Source organism: Hermetia illucens, chromosome 3 (assembly GCF_905115235.1).
Source record: "Hermetia illucens chromosome 3, iHerIll2.2.curated.20191125, whole genome shotgun sequence".
Lineage (NCBI taxonomy): Eukaryota > Metazoa > Arthropoda > Insecta > Diptera > Stratiomyidae > Hermetia > Hermetia illucens.
Genome location: NC_051851.1, coordinates 173,157,399 through 173,179,134, shown reverse-complemented (window position 1 = coordinate 173,179,134; position 21,736 = coordinate 173,157,399). Strand labels below are relative to the sequence as shown.

The 21,736-nt window shown below is 45.4% G+C and overlaps 1 protein-coding gene across 2 annotated transcripts; it reads left to right on the top strand.

The window, feature by feature from the left end:
• The first annotated feature begins 12 nt into the window (after positions 1-12).
• LOC119651442 (transcription elongation factor S-II) lies at positions 13-10,637 on the top strand. Of its 2 annotated transcripts, none has more exons than XM_038055046.1 (2): positions 13-249; positions 8,985-10,637. In XM_038055046.1, the coding sequence occupies exons 1-2, from the start codon at positions 181-183 to the stop codon at positions 9,840-9,842; spliced, it is 927 nt and encodes a 308-aa protein (XP_037910974.1). In that variant the 5' UTR covers positions 13-180; the 3' UTR covers positions 9,843-10,637. The 2 variants fall into 2 exon arrangements, with proteins under 2 accessions (XP_037910974.1, XP_037910975.1); XM_038055047.1 differs by lacking the exon at positions 13-249 and adding an exon at positions 332-502.
• Positions 10,638-21,736: the final 11,099 nt, after the last annotated feature.

Here is a 21,736-nt window from a genome sequence, read left to right as displayed (position 1 = left end):
TTTTTTGCTCCGTTCTTGAGGAAGCGTCAACTTCTGCTGCAGCGATTTTCTACGCCAAGAATTTTTCGCAACGAGAATTCCCTGCTCATATCGGTGTCTACGGCAATTTGGGCGCAAATTCATATTACCAACAACTTGTAATTGACCGCGTGCAGTGAAGGCAGTGAAAACTGGTGCAAAATGAGTGTGGAAGAGGAAGTGTTCAAAATTCAGAAGAAACTGAACAAGATGACATCCCCGGACGGAACGGTGAGTTCTACTGCTGCGCTTGGTTTATGGGAGTAGGGAAAAGTGCGTGCGAAGATGACTAGTGAGTACGTGCCTCCCGTGGAAATGAAGATGCCCGCCAGCGAGTTGTTTGCGATTACGAATATTGATTTTTGCGGTGGCGGCAATCCGGGGTGCACTCGTTTCTGGTAGTTTTTGGGCGGATGCCTGGGCTTGAAGTGTTGGTTTCATTTTGGAAACGGCAGGTGGACGGGCGACCTGCCGGTGCTTGAAGGTGATATTTGTTTTGGTCGCTGCCCGTGGAGGGGCATTGTGTTTTGTAATCCGCCGTCCATAACCTTAGCGGCTTGAGTGCGTGGGAGAAGCGAATGCTTGGGGACAATGGGGCTTGTTTGGCCCCGCGCTGATCATATGCGTGTCGAGGAAGGCGTGCAGCGATCTTGCAATTGTTTTGCTTCTTGCGTTTGCTCGGCTCGTTTTGACATTGGCAAAATATTTGGAAATGTTCCGTGGCATTTTGGCTGCTCTTATCTGAGGTTTGTCGTTATCAGTCGGGCATGTTATCAAAATTAATTAAGGCTTAGCGCAGATACTCCCTCGTGGCAAGCCATTAGAATATCGGGTGGTGGTCACGGAGGTTCTGCTTGACTGTTTTGACAGCTCGCCTGCCTCTGGAAAATTGGCGGGAAGACTTGGACCATGCTGTGATTTGAGACCAAGGGGAGTATTCGGCTTTTTATTGCTACGAAGATATCAGATTCCGCAATGAAAGACAATGGCCGAGCACGCAGGTCATTGTTAGGTCCATTGTACTATCCCCGTAAATCGCCTATTCAATGGCTTCCCGCCTATGGCGTTCGCAGGCTTTAGCGAGTCTGAGAACACTCTCCAGAGACAAAGAGTGTGCAGATCTCCCATTGGCAGCTGCATAAAAAGAGCAGGGCTGTGTCCTCCGCCTCACATTGGCTGCACATAGCCGAAACCACCACCCCAAGCTTCGTCTTCATATGGTAGTTTAAGGAGCATTGTCTCGTTAAAAACCCTACTAGGGTTTTCATGTCCCACTTCTTAAAGGACCACAAAAATGCCGCTCTATCGACTCCAGGTTTCACAAGGATTTTCGTCTGCCGGCAAGAGTTCAAATTTCTCCACTTGGCTGTGCGAATCCTTGCAATTTCACCCTTCAGAGTAGACTTGCTCAGATTTCAAAAGCTGGTTCTGGCCCCACCATTGTGGATCCAGACCCCTGGCGAGCCAGTCTGTCAGCCTCCTCATTACCAGCGATGTTAGGGCCTCGGCGTCAAGAGGAATGTTTCGTTAAGCTGGCCAAGTTTCAGCAGCATCTGATGACAACTTCACACCAACTGGCTTGATATGTCGTTGCTGTTTAGTGCTGATAATAAGAAGTCGAGTCAGTTCCATAATCGGATTCCCCGAGAACACCTCTGCGCCCGATCCGCCCTCCATGATTGACCCGTCGGAAGATTTAGGATAGCATCAAGTGCCGCAGTCAGCGTAGTACTCTTTGCTCCAGTAATACTTTGGCAACCAAACCTCTGAATCTGCGTTAGCAGCTTCCTGCTGTTAGCAAAGTTCAGTCTCGGACACCATACGATGAGTGTTTTATTATGGATGTATACATCCAATGTATCCGTTTTGGTAAACGTCCCCAGGTCTTACCTATCGCATTCCTACAGCACCAGAGCAATCTGCAGGATTTCTGATATTGTTCCTGGATATGGTGCTTCCACGTTAACTGGGAGTCGAGATGTACCGCTAAATATTTGACTGTTTGTACCAGCTGGATTTCCGCCCCTGCTCAGGTGGGTAGCGTGTAGCTACCCCACCTGACGTTCCTAACGAATATAATTAGTCCAGTCTTCCTAGCATTCACCGAGAGCCTATTATGGAGGCCATAATAACCATAATAAGGTGTTCATTACCAGGAGCCATAACAAAGGAGAGATACCCCTCCCTGTGGGCAACCCCTAACACACCCTTCCTCAATAGACTTCTGTCCGACTAATATGTGGATCTTTCTCCACTCTAGCATGTGAAGGATCCAACGCTGTCTTACCGCGTTATAAATCGCGCGAATGAGGCATAATTGAAGACGCCTTCGATGTCCATGAATGCGTCTAAGGCGTATTCTTTTTCGGACATCGTCTTTTCAGTTTTTACCGTGAGCTCACGGAGTGCTGTCTCCGTGGATTTGCCTTTCTGGTAAGCATGTTACCTAGGGATATATGTATTCCTTATGAATCGATCTATTGGTCTTTCCAGTCCTTTTAGCAGAAAGAAAGTTAGAATAATCGGTTGGAAGCTTTTGCGTCTGTGTACGAGGGTTTCCCTGGTTCGGGAATGAATATTACCTTAACATCACGCCAGCTGGTTGGAATATAGGCGTGTGTTAGGCAAGCACGGTAAATATTCAAAATGTGTACACCCAGGGCATCCATTCCCGCTATTACCAGAACAGGAATAATGCCATCCGGATCGGTGCACTTGCATTCTATAGAACGAGTTAAATGGCCATTTCACTCCTTCCTGTGAAACTACTCTACATGTCAGAGTCCAGTCTTGCGTATGGATCTGTCAACCACAAAATGAGATTCTGGATGCTGCCTGGGAAGTGCACTTTAAGTAAATGGTTTGGCGTTTCTTCATCGCTTTCTGTGTACCTCCCGCTCTGTAAACGTAGATAACCCAAATGCTGCCTACGTTCTCTGGCGAGGATCCATGATGATCGTTTGGCCGACTTTATACTTTTTTTATCGAATCCAGCCAACGGCTGAATCAGTTTTTAGAACTCGGTTGTGGGGCACCCTTGGCTCAAAAACATAACAGGTTTCTGGAGCAGGAGTCTGCCTTTCAACTATATGATATGGTCTTTCTCTTTCAGATGAAAGTGTGGCTGATGCTAAGGGCGGAAATCTGGGTGAATGACGGTTGAAGGGCACTCGCGTCGCAATCGATAGTCGAGTTGAGGTCGTTCTACTCTGTTTCGCAAAATCTAAGTTTTACCCTTCTTTGGCATCATGAGTTGACAGCTCTCTTCGAAGCTTCTCTCATGCAAGTTGTGATCCTCTGAGTTATTTTCTCAATTCCAGCAACGGATTTGATATGCCTCCCAGAGATCGTAATTCAGGCGCTCAGTTCTGTTTTGTCTTACGTGGATTCTGAAATGGAGTGGGTAAAGATCGGTCGATGTCCATTACGAAATCAATGCGTCTGTGATCCGAGAGTAATATTTTTTGATACACTCCACTCTCCGACGAGAGCCACAATGTCGGGGGATGGCACTTTGATGTCGATGACCTCTTGCCTGACCACGTTGAAGAAAGTGGATTCATTACCCAAATTGAGGATCTGCAATTCGGTCCGTAACAGATACTCCGGCAGTCTCGACCCTTTCGCGTCGATGTTGGAACTTTCCCAGCATATATGGTGGGCGTTAATATCACATCCTGCTATTATTCACATGCCTTTACTTCTGTCGTATTGGTTAGCTCTGATGAATGAACATTCATTCACTGGGAACTTCGTCTATGTCATAAGACAAATAAGAGGAGCGCCATAGAACCTCCCTATCTCCCTGCTGATGATGATCGTTGTGGTGTCGCCATTGGAGGCCTTTTACCTCGTTGCCAGTCGTCAGGCATTGATTCGCTGTTCCGCACCTTGACCATAAGTTAATGAACCGCTTGGTGATTTTGGTCGCCTCCATGCTAGCTCTGCAGTCTCCTCTGTAGGGGCGTGAATGTTTATGAGGCGTATATTTCTAAATTTTCCTCGCAAGCGCAGAGTGCATAGCTGTTCGCTTATATTTTCAAAGCCGATAACAGCAGGTTTCATTTTTTGGCTGACTAAGAAACCTACTCCGAGCACATGGTTTATTGGATGGCCGCTATAATATATGGTGTAATGGCTCTTCTCTAGGAAACCGGTCCCTGTCCATCTCTTGCAACACTGTTACATCAGCCTTATATCGGGACAGGGTATCGGCTAGCTGCATGGCAATTCCATCTCTGTACAGGGAGCGCACGTTCCATGAGAAAATACGCAAATGGTTATTCCGTTGTCGTTGCCGGGATCGTCGTTGTATAGCCAATCCACCAACTTGAAGGACCAATTGGTACAATCTCTCATTTTTAGGCGCGGGAGACTCGTCTTCATCCTTCTCCGTTTGCAGTTTTCCATTAAGAAGGAACTCCCAGTGATCACCACGTTTCGCCCCTCCCAAATGCTTAACTTTCAAATGTGTCTTTCCCATGTGGTGGTGTGTTCTCTTCTAATCAATTAGCAAATTATATTTGGCAGGGAATTATAACAATCAATGGGTCACATTTTTCGAACAGGCGAGGATTTTAGTGCGTTACTAGAAGAAACCGCAGGGGGCCAGATCAGGTGAATACGGGGGTGCGACAGAAATACATTACCCAATTTAATCAGTTTGGAGGCGACAGCTTCGGATAAATGCGCTGGTACTTTATTGTGGTGAAATAATTCTTTCTTTTCCGCCAAATGAGACCGTATCTCCTTCAATTTTTTGTCGAAGTGGTCCAATAATTCACTGTAGTATTGTCCACAGATCGTTATTCTTTCTTTTCAAAAAAATATATGAGGATAACGCCGTTCGTATCCCGAAAATCGTCGCCGTAACCTTTCCTGTCGATGAGATCATCTTCGCGAGAGATTCACCGGGAGAAATCCATTGTTTTTCTGGGGCATAATGAGGTTTCATCAACGGTGACAACTCGATGCAAAAATTCCTTTGGATCTCGCTTAAATTGCTCCAAACACTGCTTCCAAGTTAACAGCCGCATCCGCTTGTTGTCCACCGTGAGCAATCGCGGCATTCATCGGGCCGACAATTTTTTCATCGCCAATTTATCATGTAAAATATTAATTGCCGTTCCAGTCGATACACCTACGGTCTCTGCTACTTCACGCACTGTCGTTTGTCGATCAGCGAGAATCATGTCATGGACTTTTTGATGAATGAATGATTTGCTCGTTAAACACGTATTCGAATAGCTGCCAAATCCAAACTAATCTGTCAATCAGTTTGAAATTTGTTTTTCCGTCGTTTGATAGATGGTAGCCCACGATGATAATATCAACTTCCCTTAGAAACGCACTCTGTCGTCAAACACGGTTCCTTATTGAACCGCACTTGTAATGCCACACCCTCTGACAAGACACAAATCGCTCGTTCGAATTATATTTAAGTAAAATCCACCTTTTATATTCAGATCCACACTAGATCGGAGCGAAATTAATTTGTTTGAGGATTGAGGGAGCTCTAAGTCCGCATCCAGTTGATGTCGGACGGGACCAATAGGGAAGAACCTTTCTTCCACATTTGTGATCCACGAACTCGCTCTGTGTAAAAGAAAGTTTTTTCCCAATTGGTCCGGTTTGACATCAACTGGATGAGTTGAATTCCCAAGAATTCAATCGGTTACCACTTGTAGTCACTTTCGGTCCCGCTGTTGTCAGGACAGAGGCAGAACAGCGCCTGATGAGTGGCCTCTGCCTGGATGTCAGTTTTTTTTTTTTTAATTTGTGGGTATTTAGGGGTCCGTGAACCACAAATGTGCAAGGAAGTTTATTCCCAATTGGTCTGGTTCGACATCAACTGGATGCGAACTTAGGACTTCCTCAATCCCCAAACAAAAATGACTTTATTACGAATATGCTACGTATGTAGATTACCCTGGAATGTGGGAGGTAGGTATCAGAGGCCTCTCCGAGGAGCCCAATTAGTGCTATGGTGTGATGTTTTGATGCCTCAAACTACTAAGACCTTGATTGTTGTTATGAGAGCCGGCTCGTAGCATTCAGGAAGGGAAGCAGATCTCCCACCTGCAGCTAGAAATCTCTTTGGAGGTCCCCCAAGAATGGTTTACCCAGTGTCCGTAGACCCTAGAGCTGGGCAATTATAAAGGAAGTGCCTGAAGGTTTCCCCCTTTTTTCCGCAGCTTCGGCAATGGGAATTGTAAGATACGCCGAGCTTGGCGGCATGGTTGCCTATGGGCATATAAGCGGACCAAATCCTCCTTGACTTGGTACAGGTGGTGAGCCTTCGCCATCTGGGGTCTGCGGCTGCTAAGTAGTGCGAGTAGATTTCGCCCTTGACAGTCGCCAGCGAGACATCGACTATACCCGCTGAAGGACTGTCAAGAGCGAAGTCCTGCCTGGCAAATCCGTTAGCCCTCTCATTCTCCTCTATGTTCCTATAATCGGGAACCCACAGAATGGTGACCTTGAGCGTGCCGCCCAGACTGTTCAGTGCGTTTCTGTACCGCTTTACCAACCTGGAGGATGTCGTCGCTGAGTATAAGGCCTTAATGGCCGCTTGGCTCTGGGACAGAATGGCTGTTAGGCTTAGGGCTCGGATCAGCCATTGACAGGCTTCCATTATCCCCAGTACTCCCGCGTGGAATACACTGACGAAACCTGGGAGACGATACGACTCGTGTACATTGTGTGTATTCAAGAAAACCATCGCACCGTCTCCACAGATCATATTTAATCTGTCGGTGAAAAATACTGTGTCGTAGCCTAGCAACAGGCCGCCGGTCTTCCGCCCTGCCCTGGTTGGAAAGTCCACAGCAAAGTTTTTCGTGAAGTTTAGCTTGCGTATGGAATAGTCCGTGGGGAATGCCCAAGTTTCCCGAGGTATTTCGTCTAGGATGTTACGATGGTCGGACTCACGTAGTCTGATGTTACAACGTATTTAATGTGGAGGTCTAGGGTGAGTTAACGCAGGAGTACATTGAGAGCATCTGTCGGGCAGGACTGTAGAGTCCCAGTAGCACCAGCGCATGCGGTTCTTTGAATCTTATTAAGCTTTGTTCTATTGTACTTTTCGTTCAAAGCCTGCTACCATACAATAGGGCCGTACGTTAAGATTGGACACACCACAGCTGTGTACATCCAGAGAACCATCTTCGGCCGGAGATCCTACTTTGCAAAGGTTCTCTTACAGGAATAGAGGGCTGTATAGGCCTTTTTAACCCAGAGTTCTATGTTCAATCTCCGATCTAGCTTTGGATCCAGTATTAAATTCAAATACTTTACGTTGGAAGAAAAAATAAATCTTTGTTCATTCAGCCGCGGTAGGTGGAATTCAGGTGCCCTTATCTTGGTGGTGAATAGCGTCAGTTTCGTTTTGGTTGGTTTTATGCCGAGTCCGCATCTTGCGGCCCACAGGCACACCTTTCGAAACGCTCCTTCCAGGATGTCACTCATAATGGACGGAATCATCCCTGACACTAATATCACCAAGTCGTCGGTATACGTCAGCACATTCACCCCGCTGTTGTTCATTATTCGCAAAATTTTGTTCATCACTATTAACCAGATCACCGGAGAGATGGCGCCACCCTGGCGTGTGCCTCTGTTTACAGCTCTGGTCAAGAGGTTGCCTCCCAGGTCCGACTAGATTATCCTGGACCTTGGCATGGATATAATCCAATGCGTAAAATACCCCTCCAATCCAATACTGGTCAAAGCTTCTTTAATAGCTTCCTCAATATCCAAGAAGGCAGCTAGGGTATATTGTTTGTACTGCAGTGACCGCTCAACCATGCCAATTACCTCGTGGAGAACGGTTTCTATGGATTTTCTTTTGAAGTAGGCAAGCTGGGACTTCGAGAAAGGCGTTTTCTCCACAATCGTCCTAAAAGTCTAGGGTCTTCAGCATGAAAGAGGTGAGGCTGAATGGGCGAAAGTCTTTCTTAGACTCATGACCGTGCTGTCCGGTTTCGATTTGAAAACCACTCGTGCGCGTCTCTAAGGCTATGCTCTGTATTCTAAGGAGATGAAGTTCCCTTTCCTACTGCTTTTGTAGCATGACTGGCATATCATCTGGACCCGAAGATTTATATGCGGAGAAGCTCTTTATACCGTAGCCGATCTTATCCTCGGCAATTATCGATTTGATAGTCTCGCATTCCTGGGATGCCTAGACTTGCAAGCCTCCGACTTGCAGTCCTCTTCGCTTGTGGAAAAGTGCGTCTGAATCAGCAGCTTCAAGGTTTCATCAGAAGATTCCGTCCAGGAGGCTCCTATATTCCTTGGATAGAATCTTACTGAGCCTTGCGGATTCGTTGGTACCCGACTCAAACTCCTGTATTAGTTGGTTCTCTAGAAAGAAGACAAGCAGATTAGCTGAGCCCTTAGAGTGCTGCAAATTTATCTGCGTTACCCTCAGCGAGATCTGCTTGCGTGGGGGGTCCGTCAGTCCCCGTCGGACCGTCGATCCTCATCTGCTCCAATAGCTCGTTGGCGGCGTCGATTGGATCCAGGTATTCTTCCGGTCTTGTATAGCGGGACACTTTCACCTTTGCGTTCCTGACTCCGAACCACACTTTATATTCTACCTTTTCCTGTGCCTCCAGGCACTCTTCGTTTATACGGAGTAGAAAAGGTTGACTGTTTGTCTGGCGTTCCTTGATAACAGCCCAGTTGTCCATGGGAATCCTGGGGTTTTGAAGGTGCAGGGATTGGACGAGGCTGTCCTTATCCATGCGGATCTTCAACAACCAAATGCGAGGGACTTCTGGAATCTTCTGAAGTGTCCTTTATCCTGTCGTTGAACAAACGCAATTACCATGATAATCGGACTTCTCTCCATTGCATCCTTGCTAATCACAATATGTTATACGCTCTCGACTCTTCTTCTATTTGCTTTTCAAATTCATATCAAGTAATGTATTGATTACGAAAGTTTTTGTTATCTCTTCCAGGGCCAAGAGCAAGCATTCGATCTCCTGAAAACCTTACAAACTCTTGACATCAATTTGGACATCTTAACCAAAACTCGTATCGGCATGACTGTCAACGAACTACGGAAAAGCAGCAAAGATGAGGAAGTTATCTCTTTGGCAAAAACCCTAATCAAGAACTGGAAACGTTTCCTGGCCAATACCCCAGCTCCAGCCACAGGACCAAGTAGCAAAGAATCATCAAACAGTAACAGCAAATCATCAAGTAAATCATCATCATCGTCATCCAGCAAAAAAGAGGAAAAGAAGAAAGAAGAGAAGAAACAGGAAGAGAAGCCAAAAGTCCACCAGACAAGTTTCCCAGCTGCAAGCAATTCAATGACAGATGCTGTAAGATTGAAGTGTCGGGAAATGCTTGCAAATGCCCTTAAAGTCGACGGAGAACCACCAGAGGGTTGCCCAACACCCGAAGAATTATCCGAAGAGCTCGAGGATGCTATCTACGCTGAATTCAGAAATACAGATGTGAAATATAAAAATCGCGTACGATCTCGTGTTGCAAACTTAAAGGATTCTAAGAATCCCACATTGCGTAGTAATTATCTGTGCGGGGCCATAACAGCACAACAACTCGCTAAGATGACCCCAGAAGAGATGGCAAGTGATGAAATGAAGAAACTCCGTGAGAAATTCGTTAAAGAAGCAATCAATGATGCCCAATTAGCTACGGTGCAAGGCACAAAGACAGATCTCCTGAAGTGCGGCAAGTGCAAGAAGCGCAACTGCACATACAATCAAATCCAAACCCGAAGCGCTGATGAACCGATGACGACATTCGTACTATGCAATGAATGCGGTCATCGTTGGAAGTTCTGTTAAGGAGACGGTGACAGCGCTCATCTCCTTGCATTAGTAATATTTTTATTTCATTATATTTTTGGGACTGTTTAGATGCAATTGCCCGAGGGAGCAGTTTGAATTGAATTCAATATGTCGTGTATGTTGTGACTGGTCTTAAAAGCTTTCCAGGAGTTTTTCAGTTTAGCAATGTTATGTGCAAGCCCTACAAGGATTATTGAAATTACAGAAGCTCACATCATGCTAGCAAACTAGAGCCAAGTCCGAAATATTGCGGTGCGGACGAGATGCACATCTAAATAGTCCTGAATTTAAATTCGATGTTCGTTTCCCCCAATTGCGCTGACTGAAGCTATCAATGAAAACCGATTTAAAGAAGACGCAAAGTTTAGAGAAAACACTACAAAGATTATGTCTAAACAAAAGTAATATAAATCATATTTAATTCATTTTACACTTGCGACGAAAAGAAGAGTGTTTCTGCCGATCTAAAATTTACGCCCCCCCGAAAAAAAAGTTGATTTGTACATTTGTGTGATGACAAGACAAAACAAGTTTACAATGATGGAAGTAATTGAGCTGAAAACAATACTGGAAAATTGTTTTTCGTAGTGTTCTACTTGATAAAATGTTGCTTTTTCTTTTCACTCGACTTTTAATTTGATTAAAAAAAGGAAAAGATTAGAGATGAAATCCTAGATGTAGCCGAGGAAAATACATGCAAAATGTAACTTGATATTGTATTTGAGCGGAGAACTATTCATTTTTTGTATTTAATTCTATAATTTTAAATAAAGTTTTAACAAGTAAGATGGAGTTGAGTGTGTTTGTTTTTCGGTCGGAAATTGGGGAAAAAAAAGTTTTTATCCAACGTTGTTGTCTATTCAAATCCCCAAAGGCACCATTGAATCATGAATCCATTGATATCGTTGCCTCCTCCCCTGATTGGGGGTGATGCTTTCACCGAGCCGTGGGCAGCTACCAGTTTGTGTGGTCTAGGACTGGTTTCTGGTGTCTCCATCTTATTTTAATTATGTGCCTCATTCAAAAATGTTGAAAACATCTTCCAATACCAGTTGACGACACACCAGCGAGTTATAGCCACTCCTTCAAAGTGTACGGAATATGGCACACATCAGTTGAGTTTCCCTTATAACTGAGGTGCTTTCCTTTGTTGAGATTCTAATTGCGAATCCTGTGAAGATTACTAATCTTCTATTAATTATTGCCGCCTGAAGACTAGATTCATTACAAGAAGAATACGTTGTGACAGGGATGGATTGGTGAAATGCTTAAGGATAAACCACTCACCAGGCGTGTCCCCCTGCGCGGATGAAGGAGCGCTCGTCGGATGCAATATGAATAGATCCGCGTAGCCAGAGATGTGTGCATACGGGCAAACTTCTGCGCACATTAGGTAGATGGAAAGAAAGTGCTTGCCCTAAACCTTGAAAAACAAACCAAATAAGGAGTGAAGCACTTTTTACGGCACACGCTTCGGAAACCCAGTAGAGAGGTAGGCATCAGTGGCTGTTCCTGAAAAAAAAACAATTATCGCTGTGGGGCGAAGTTTTGATGCCGGAAATGCAAGGGGAGCAGAATCCAGCCGGCTCAGATCTTCAGAGGTAGCCCGTAGTATTTACAAAGGATAACAGCTACCATGTTGCAACTAAAGACCTGTGTTTGTGTTTCTCCCACGTCTCTCCAACTTCGACACTGTGAATTATGGAGTATGACGAGATTGGTGACATGCTCCCCTGTAGGTCAGTGCTTCGTGCGTTCGCCATAATCTTAAAAGCATTTACACACGGCTGGCCAAAATCTCTAACGATCAAGTGTTGCTACAGCAGGGCGAAATTCTCCACCAATTTGCGGAGATGATGAGCCTTCGTTATTAGTGGCTATTAGTAGTGCGAGTAAATTACAAACTTAAGAGTCGACATCGCCCACTGAAGGACTGCCAGGTGCGGAGACCCTCTATGTTCCCCCAGACTGTTCAGTGCTCTGCACTGCTCTACTAACCGCGAGGATGTCGCCTTATTGGCCGCCTGGTTGTCGGTCAGAATGCCTATGCTTGGGGCTCGGATCATGCTTCAACCATCGACAAATATCCAGTACTCCCCCTTGGTATACACTCTCTTATACTGAAAGACCATTAGACTCGGCGACATTATGTTTTTCTGGTTCCACAGGCTACCTTTTACCAACGGGTGAAGAGTACTGTGTCATAACATGTGGCCGGTCTTCCACTTTGCCTAAGTTGGAAAGCACAGAGACAAAATTCCTTATAAAAGTCGACTTAGTCCGTTGGAAATGCCGACGTACCTCGTTGAAAAAAATCACTATGGCCGTAGGACTTTGCTGTCCAATATCCGGACCTACGTAGCCTAGCAGCGCTGCACGATATAGCGCATTTGGTATGGAGGTCTACGGGGAGGAGTTTATTGACGGCATCTACTAGATAGGATTGTAGGAGCCTGGCAGTACCCTACATATGCGATTGTTTGAATCCTATTAATCTTAATGGTTTTGTATTTTTTATTCAGCGTTTCCCGGTGCGTAATAGAATTCCTGGTTAGTAAAGACCGAAATACAGTTATGTATATCCAGGGAATTATTCTCCCAACGGTCCTCTTGCAGGCGAAAAAGACTAAACAGGTCCTTATAACTTTAAGTTCTATGTCCAGTCTTCAATTTAACTTAGGATGTAGAATCACACTCAGATAGCTTATATTGGAGGAATGTGAAAATCTTTGTCCATTTAGCCGCGAGAGGTGAAATTGGTGTACCCTTGACTTGACTGACACCAAAATCGCCCAGTCATGTATATGCCACCACCTTCATCCCACTCCTGTCTTATATCCATAGAATTTCATCCATCACTCTCAACCAGAACACCGAAGAAATGATATCACTCTGGGGCGTCCTTCTATTCCCAGCTCTGGTCAAATGGCTACCTCCCAGATCAGATTAGATTATCTTGGTTCTTGACATAGATACTATCCAATGCGTGTCTTACCCATTCAATGTTATTATGATCAGAGTCTTCTTGATGACTTTGGCACCATTCTGTTAAGGAAAAAACGCACCGCGTCCTTTGGTGCCATAGTTGGTGAATGCTCCACTACGTCCAGGAAAGCAGCTAGGGTATATTGCTTATAGCGCAGTGCGTTTTTTTCAGTGCCTCCAGGCGTTCTCAATTTATGGGTAGTCGAAAAATTTGACTGTTAACCTGTGGTTTCCCCTCCTTGATAACCAGGCGAGAGTCAGGCGTCCATGGGAATTCTGGGGCATTTTGAAGAATTTGGATTTTGGCAGAAAGCATGCAACAAGAGTAATAACACACAAAAGTGCGACAAGGTGTCTTCTTCTCTTAATATTCTTGATATTTAGCATGTTACATCCTATTGTGAAAACCCCCTGAATCACGACCTAAATTGAGGCACAACCAGGTGGTTTCACTGTCGTCGGCTGTTAATCGTCTCTGCTGACCCTTAATGTCATTTCCCTCACTGCGAAATCTATGCAGAGACGGTAGCGTACCACTGTATTCTCTCGAAGTTTTGCTGCAACAACTACGGTCAGACCATCGTGGCCCCCCTGGGATGGAAAACGCAATCACTGCGTTATACGTTACATTCCACAGCAGTGTCAAACCCCTATTTCCTGTGCGCTGCGACGGTGTACTCTTTGCTGCACAACAGCTACCATAAATCAGTGGGTCCTTTTGACGACCATCAAGTCAACGTACCGAAGGCTATGCTGACTGTTTTCGACGAAGGGCAACAGTCTGTTGTAGATGACTCTCCCCATCACCCTCCCCATTGTATCTAATAGCCACATCGAGAGGCATGTCCTGGATTTCTTTGGGAAGCAACACTAACTTTTACCTTTCCCGCTGGGCAGGGAATATTTCTTCTTTTAGGCACTCCCGTCGGCATTGGTGAATAAGCTTCAAAGCTTTGTCAGGGATACTATTCAACTTGGGAACTTAGTTACCATGCCTTTGTCATACCTCGTCATATGTCTTCATTCGAAACTACCCTACCCATATGGAGAGGATCATAGTGACTTAAGAAACTTCTATAGCGTCTGGTATTTAAGTAAAGAAAGAAGGGTATCGTGCTTCATGCCTACAACATTGCTCTTAAAAAATGGAAAAATGCCACCCTGACTTTGAACTTTCACATCATATTTATTTCAAAAATTACATACATTTAAGTTCTTAATGTAGTTAAAAACCAAATTATCAGTTACACCTCTATAGCAGGATTGCCTGGATACCATCTGCAATTTTTCAAGAGCTACCATCCGGATGCTCCAATAACATTTTCGTCAGCATTTTATCCTCGGTCTCTTCAAACAATCGTAGATATTCTTCTTCATCCTCTGAAGATGCCTCAAATTCTTCTTCTTTAAATTCGTCACGTCCTTTATCTGAGACGCAACCTCCTTCACTGTCTCCAGGTTCGTCCTCTGAACAATTATCAGGGCTCTCTTCGTCTGAACTGAATCCCGAACAATGTTCCATGTTTGTACCTCGCATACTGATTTTCTGTTTATGCAAGTCATAGACTTCTTCATCTTCAGAATCAATTAAGATTGTGCTCTGAGTTACATCACCTTGTGATGAACTGTCTTCTGAAAAATCTGTCTCATTTCCTGAAGCAAGTTGACTTGAGGCATGCGACCTCAATGCTTCTGATCCTGTGTAATCGTCAGTGTCCATTCCGGTGGTCTTCTGGGCTACGTAGTCATCATCGTCTGAGGAACTTTCGGAATCATCGTTTTGTAAAAGAGGTCGATTGGAGGCATACGGTAGTGATACTTTTCTCCTTATCTCTTTAAAGAGGTTGGTTCCTGAATGAGAAAGTTTTTGTCTCTTTACTGTTGTAATACAACCCAAATATCTCCTGATTGTGTTTTTCAGAGCTTCCCTATATGTTCTTTTTGAGGTAGAAACAACAGTATTTGACGCTGTTGCTTTGGGTGACTGTTCCGGAAGAACTACTCGTGGACGACTAGTGTTCCTAGCACAAGGATCCATATTATCGTTCAGTTCCAGAAATATTTTCAGTTTCAAGAAATTGCTCAATTGTTAAAAACAAGCTAAAAACTGATTGAAATTTGAAATGCCTCCTTTTTAATACCAAAGAAATATAATAGGTTGATACCACTTTTAGGAATAGTCCTTATAACATCCCTTAAATGGTGCTAACATGTCCAGGCTAATCTATTTTTTATTACATTTCTTGTCGGATCATCCTTAAAAGTTCCTTGTCCTAACCCAGGATGAAAGGGTTCTCATGATTTGGAATATCCTGGTCGCAAAATATGAATGAGGTATTTTTTGGCAACCCACTTACATTCGTCATTAGGACTGTATTTGACATTTATTACGACTGAATACAAGCTTCGTCCCTAATCGGCTGGTAAAATTTCCAAGTATGATTTTGATGGTGCAGGCGTCAGAGTTAGTACCACAGCTTCATAGAAGGCATATTTCAAAATTTGTTTCGTAAACTCAGAGTGCGTAGCAGGTCGGACAGGGTATCGGCAAGCGCTCGCTCCACGGCATAACGAGCAAATTGTTTGTCGTTGTAAATTTGATCGAGTCCAAAGCTCCTTTTGTGACTCCGTAAAATTGAACCCTGTGAAGGGTTTTCGGTCCTACTTAACCCTAAACGCAAGAGGACCAATTGATACAAATTTTCTCGTTTTTAGGCGCGGGAGGCTGGCTTTCATCCTTCCGTCTGGAGTTTTTTTTATTAAGAAAAAACTACTAGCAATAATCACATATAAGGCCCGTATAAGGCCCAAGCTGCATAAAGTGATAACCAATTTTAAAAAAAATCTGACCATATCATTTTTATCCTAGTTTTAGTTCAAATAAAACACAAAGTAAAAAAATAATGATGATTTTTATTATTTTTTAATATTGGCCAATAATGGGTTATTGCGACAAACTCCTAAGGCCATGATTACTGAAGACAAAGGAAGCCGATTCCGACCAGCTAAATTTTCAGAGATAGCCCGTAAGATTTATAAAGAATAGCAACTCTCCCCACGTTGCCACTAGAGAGCTGAGATTGAGGTCTCCAGTGAATCGCTTACCAAGTGTCCGCGACCTAGTTCTGGCTAGAGCTGAACTATCGAAAAGAAGTGCCTGAGGTTTTTCCCCCTTTTCCGTAACTTCGGTGATGAGAAACGTAGGGTATGCCAAGTCCGGCGGCATGGTCCTTTGTGCCCTATGCAGACTGCCGTAATGCTGTGCGTATTTGCGCGAGTCTTGCCCAAAAGCTCTTGCAATCGGGTTTTGCGGTAGAAGGGTCAAGTCGTCTTTGATTTGGCGGCTGTTAACTAGTGGGGGTAGATTCCAACCTTGAAAATTGTCAGCGGGACCTTGGCTGCACCCACCAAGGAACTGCCAAGAGCATAACTTCGCTGACCTGTCCGTCAGTCCGCTCATTCCGCTCTATGTTCCTATGACCAGGTACCCAGAGGAGGATGACGTGAACGTGACGCCCAGACTGTCAAACGCATCCCTGCACTGCCTCACCAGCATGAAGGATTCCGCGACTGAGTACAAAGCCTTATTGGGAACCTTTTTTTGTCGGTCAGAAAGATTGTGTTACACTTGGGGTTCGGATTATGCTCCAGTATCACAGTATGGCAAACAAAAACAACCAATAATATTACGGTTGCTGCAAAAGTCGGCGGCAGGTTTTTTGAAGAGGAAAGTTCCGCTCCGGTCTCCACTTGGGTCGTTTTCTGGGTGCCTACGGTGATTTTATTGCATCGGCCGGGCGTTATTGCACTCCTTTCTTTTCTTTTTTTCCGCTTCGGTTGGTGTCCTACATCCACTTCGCTCACAAGCGCCTCATATCACACCCGCGGGAGGGGCGATCCACTTTGTGGCAGCGGTCGCAGTTAGGGGCGAAGAGACCGTCAGGCTAGTCGCGGACGCGTTGGAAGATGGATCCTACGACTGGATAAAGGAGCAGCTAATACGCTGGCTGTTAGTAAGTGAGGAAGCGAAGCTAAATAACTCGCTGAACGAGCTGACGCTGGGCGACGGTACTCCCAGCCAGCTGCTTCCAGAAATAAGGCAGTTGGGTAGTGATAAGTTCGGCTCAGAGCTTTTTAAAACGCTTTGGTTCCAGCAGGTCCCGGAGAGAATCCGCGCTATTTGCTTTGCACGGACTCGGGGTCGCTGGGGGTGCTGTCAGCCACGGCCGACAAAGTCCTCAAGATGTACGCGCGCCCCGTGGTCGCGGAAGTGTCTAGAGATACATGTCAGGAGGTCGAAGGCTCACGGTGACTGCAGATACTTTGCGTTCGGGAAGTAGATCTCGATCGCATTCACGGTCGAGGTCTGCTTCCCGAAAAGGGCATTTGGGTAGTCGCACACCGGAACCCTCATTGTCCCCAACGACTTGTTGGTACCACCGGATGTAGTTTTAATGCAACAAAAACTAGGCTCGCTGGGTGCCTTGGCGTCGGCTGCACGAAGCAAAGTACCTTATAATTTTCGACCTTCTGAATGGATGTTGCTTTCTGGTCAAAATGGGCGCGGAGACGTCGGTTCTCCCCGTACCCTGTCCAAACACTTTAATACCGCAAAACTTGTGATTGCCTGCCACGAACTCTTCTCCCATCCGCACTTACGGCTATAGCCAGGTAGACGTGAGTCTCGGAACGTTTCATGGCGATTCGTTTTGGCTAAGATTAGCGCCCCCATTTTAGGCGCAGACTTCCTTTGTCACTATGAACTGTAAGTGAACCTGCAGAATAAAGCCTTAATAGATCCCGTAACCTCTTTAAAGTCCTCGGGAATGATTTTCACCTGCACAAACGACACTCTCTCCATGTTTTTCAAGGACATTACCGACCATCGCATTTGCGCACTCCTCCGAAAATACCGCAATATTACTACTGAAAGTAGTCTCTCCCAGCCGATTAAACACTATGTGAAGTACCACATCAACACTCCCCGATTTTCTCAAAGATGCGTCCCCTATCACCCTAGAAGTTAGCTTTTGCATAGAAAGAGTTCGGTGATCTCATGAAACAGGATATTTGTAGACCTTCCTCCATCTCCACTCCATATACTCCCTAAGCTAAACGTGATAACGTTCTTCAGGTGATTGTGGAGATCATTTATCGATGCTTCATTCCAGGACTTCTGTTAGTTGCCTTTATTGCGGCTCCATAAGGGGTAGGTGTTGCGGATGTACACCCTTACTTGATTGTCAGAGAGGATTCGAGGTGGTGTTGTTATTCCCATACTAATGAGATAGTAATCCGAGTCTACGTTGGCTCCCCTATATTGTCTGGTATTCATCAAGATTGAGAGGCGGCGGCATTTGATTACCACGTAGTCGATTTGTTTGAAAGTGGTCCGGTCTGGAGAGGCTCAAGTTTAATTATGTACTTTTTTGGACTGAAGAACCTGCAATCCGTTATTATTGCAGTTTTTATATAAGCTATGGAGGTGACGTATAGCCTGAATATCAGCTCCATCCCTATTGGGGGCAAGCTTCCAGGGTTCGTATCATTGCCTCTTAGAAAGTATCCTTGTTCGACTCCGCAGGGGCGTGAACGTTAATCATCGTAAGCTGAGGGTGCATAGCCGTTCGTTTATATTTTTAAACGAACAAGTTATCGGCTAGCTTTTGAGCAGCGGTGTACAGCGCTCGCTCCATTACAAAATGAGCAAATTGTTTGTCCGTTTTCGTTGCTGGGTCCATCGTTGTAAAATTAATCGAGTCCAAAGCTCCTTTGTGGCTGCGTAACATATAGTTTTCTGTGAAGGTTTGTGAGGGCTACTCAACCCCAAATCCAGGAGGACCAGTTGATACAATTTGTCCCGTTTTTAGGCGCAGGGAGCTCGCTTTCATCCTTTTGTCTGCAGATTTTGTTAAGAAAGAACTCCTAGAGATCATCACATGGAAGTGGAGACAGAGTTTGGTAATAGCGCTGTTGGTGTTGGTTCAGCAGGTGCGTACCAATCCATGATTTCATCCTGGAATCAATACTACCCTTTGACCGCAGTGCTTTTTATTGCTGAGTATAATTTGCATAGTGGATTGCTCCATGTTTTTCAGTTCTGTGGGGTTCACGGATATCAGAGTCTTATTGAATTTCATAACAAGGTGGTCAAAGGGTAGTATAGGTCCCAGGGCGAAACGTGGATTGGTACCCACGATGGAGCATAAAACCTGGGAAATGCCTGCTTAACCAACACCAACAGCTCTACTACCAAACCCTATCTCCACCTCCACGTGGGGACCGCTGGGAGCTCTTTCTTAACGAAAAGCTGCAGACGGAGAAGGATGAAGGCGAGTCTCGCGCGCCTAAAAACGGGATAAATTGTACCAACTGGTCCTCCAGGTTGGGGGTTGAGTAGGGCTGACAACCCTACATGGAAAATCGATGTTACGGAGCCACGAAAGGAGCCTCGGACAGGATGGACTTTACAACGACGAACCCGGCAATGACAACGGATGAACGATTTGCGTATTTTCTCATTGAACGTGCGCTCCCTGTACAGAGATGAAGCTGATGAGCAGCTAGCCGATACCCTGTCCCAATATAGGGCTGATATAATAGTGTTACAAGAGATGCGATGGACAGGCACCGGTTTCCTGGAGAAGAGACACTACACCATATATTATAGCGGTCATCCAGTAAACCATGTGCTCGGAGTAGGTTTCTTAGTCAGCCAAACAATTAAACCTGCTATTATCGGCTTTGAAAACATAAGCGAAAGGCTATGCACTCTGGGCTTGCGAGGCAAGTTTAGAAATATAAACCTCATAAACGTTCACGCCCCTACAGAGGAGACTGCAGAGTCGGAGAAGGATACCTTCTACGAGGCAGTAGAACGAACCCTCGAAGCCTGTCCCAGATATGATATCAAAATCATACTTGGGGATTTTAACAGCCAAGTAGGGAAGGAGCCCGTATTCAGGCGATACGTTGGCCCCCATAGCTTACACGAAAAAACAAATGATAACGGACTGCGGACTATTCAATTAGCAGGGTCACACGAAATGTTTGTTGGAAGTACCTGGTTTGCGCGGAAAGCGGTCCACAAACATACGTGGGCCTCTCCAGACGGGACCACTTTCAACCAAATTGACCACGTGTTGATCGAACGCCGCCACCTCTCAGCCTTGATGAATGTCAGAACATATAGGGGGGCCAATATAGATTCGGATCACTATCTCGTTGGCATGGTGCTCCGAGCCCGAATAACAATACCACCTAGAATCCCCTCTGACAATCAGGTGAGAGTGAACATTGAAGCCATCCACAACACAACCCTCCGCGACACCTATAAGAGGGAAATGGATGCCGCAATAACCGCAGTCAACAGAGGACCTGGAGATGAAGCATCAACAAATGATCTTCACAATCACCTCAAGAACGTTATCATGGATACGACCACAAACATACTTGGCCCCAGCCGGAAAAGGAGTCGGAACGGCTGGTTTGACGATGAATGTAAGTTAGCAACGGAACGAAAGAATGCTGCATACCGAGTAATGTTGCATTCTCAAAGAACGCGGGCACGCGCAGAGACTTATCACGAGCTCCGTCGAGCGGAGAAGCGACTTCACAGACGGAAAAAGGAAGCCTGGGAGAACCAATAAATCTCGGAACTCGAAAAGTACAGGGAGCAACCGCACGAGGCGGGGAAGTTTTACCAACAAGTCAGCAGGATGAAGCCTTATACACCTCGATGCTCATCCTGCCGAGACAAAGAGGGAAATCTGATTTCCGACAGAATGGGCATATTGGAGCGATGGGTTGAGTACTTTGATGAGCTACTGAACAACCAGAACATCGGCGAGTTGGAGGTCCCACCAACTGAAGACGACGGACAAATACTGCCATCACCAAGTTTAGGAGAAACAGTCCGGCTAAAAAATCATAAGTCGCCAGGAGCCGATGGAATTACAGCCGAATTGGTTAAATATGGAGGCGACCAGTTACACCAAGTGATTCATCAACTTGTGCTCAAGGTATGGGACAGCGAATCAATGCCTGACGATTGGCAACGAGGTATTATCTGTCTCATACATAAAAAGGGAGATATCACGCAGTGCAGCAATTATAAAGGTATCACGTTGCTGAGTACCATCTATAAGATATTCTCTATTATCTTGCTAGGCCGGATAGCCCCATACGCCCAGAACATCATTGGCCCATACCAAAGAGGCTTCACTCCAGGCAAATCAGCAACAGATCAGATTTTCCCTCTGCGGCAAGCGATGGAAAAACTGTTGGAATATGGACAACAGTTGCACCATCTATTCATCGACTTTAAAGCCGCCTATGATAGCATAGCCAGGGTAAAACTATACACGGCCATGAGAGAATTCGGTATCCCGACGAAATTAATAAGACTGACTAGGCTGACCCTGACCAATGTGCGAGGCCAGATAAAAGCAGCAGGATCACTCTCAAGACCATTCGACATCAACAACGGTTTACGACAAGGGGATGCCCTATCATGCGTCCTCTTTAACCTGACCCTCGAGAAAGTGATCCGTGATGCTGAGGTAAATGCAAGAGGTACGATCCTCTTCAAGTCCACCCAACTACTGGCCTATGCTGACGATATCGACATCATGGGAAGAACCACCCGAGACGTACAAACTGCCTTCATTCAGACCGAGCAGGCGGCGCGAGATCTTGGGCTGCACATCAATGAAGGCAAGACAAAACATATGGTGGAAACGTCAGCACCGAAGACGAATCAACCAACAATATCAAACCGCACTGGTCAAACACGAAGAAGAATAAGGATAGGAGGAGGGAGGGAGGACAACTTTGAGACCGTTGATAATTTCTCCTATCTAGGGTCGAAAATCACAACCGATAACAGCTACGATGATGAAATCCGC

What these genes read in the sequence shown, in the direction of transcription:
- LOC119651442 (XM_038055046.1), top strand. Translation starts at nt 181, where the DNA reads ATGAGTGTGGAAGAGGAAGTGTTCAAAATTCAGAAGAAACTGAACAAG. An exon ending in TGACATCCCCGGACGGAACG is followed by an intron (nt 250 to 8,984) that starts GTGAGTTCTACT and finishes TATCTCTTCCAG; the next exon opens with GGCCAAGAGCAAGCATTCGA.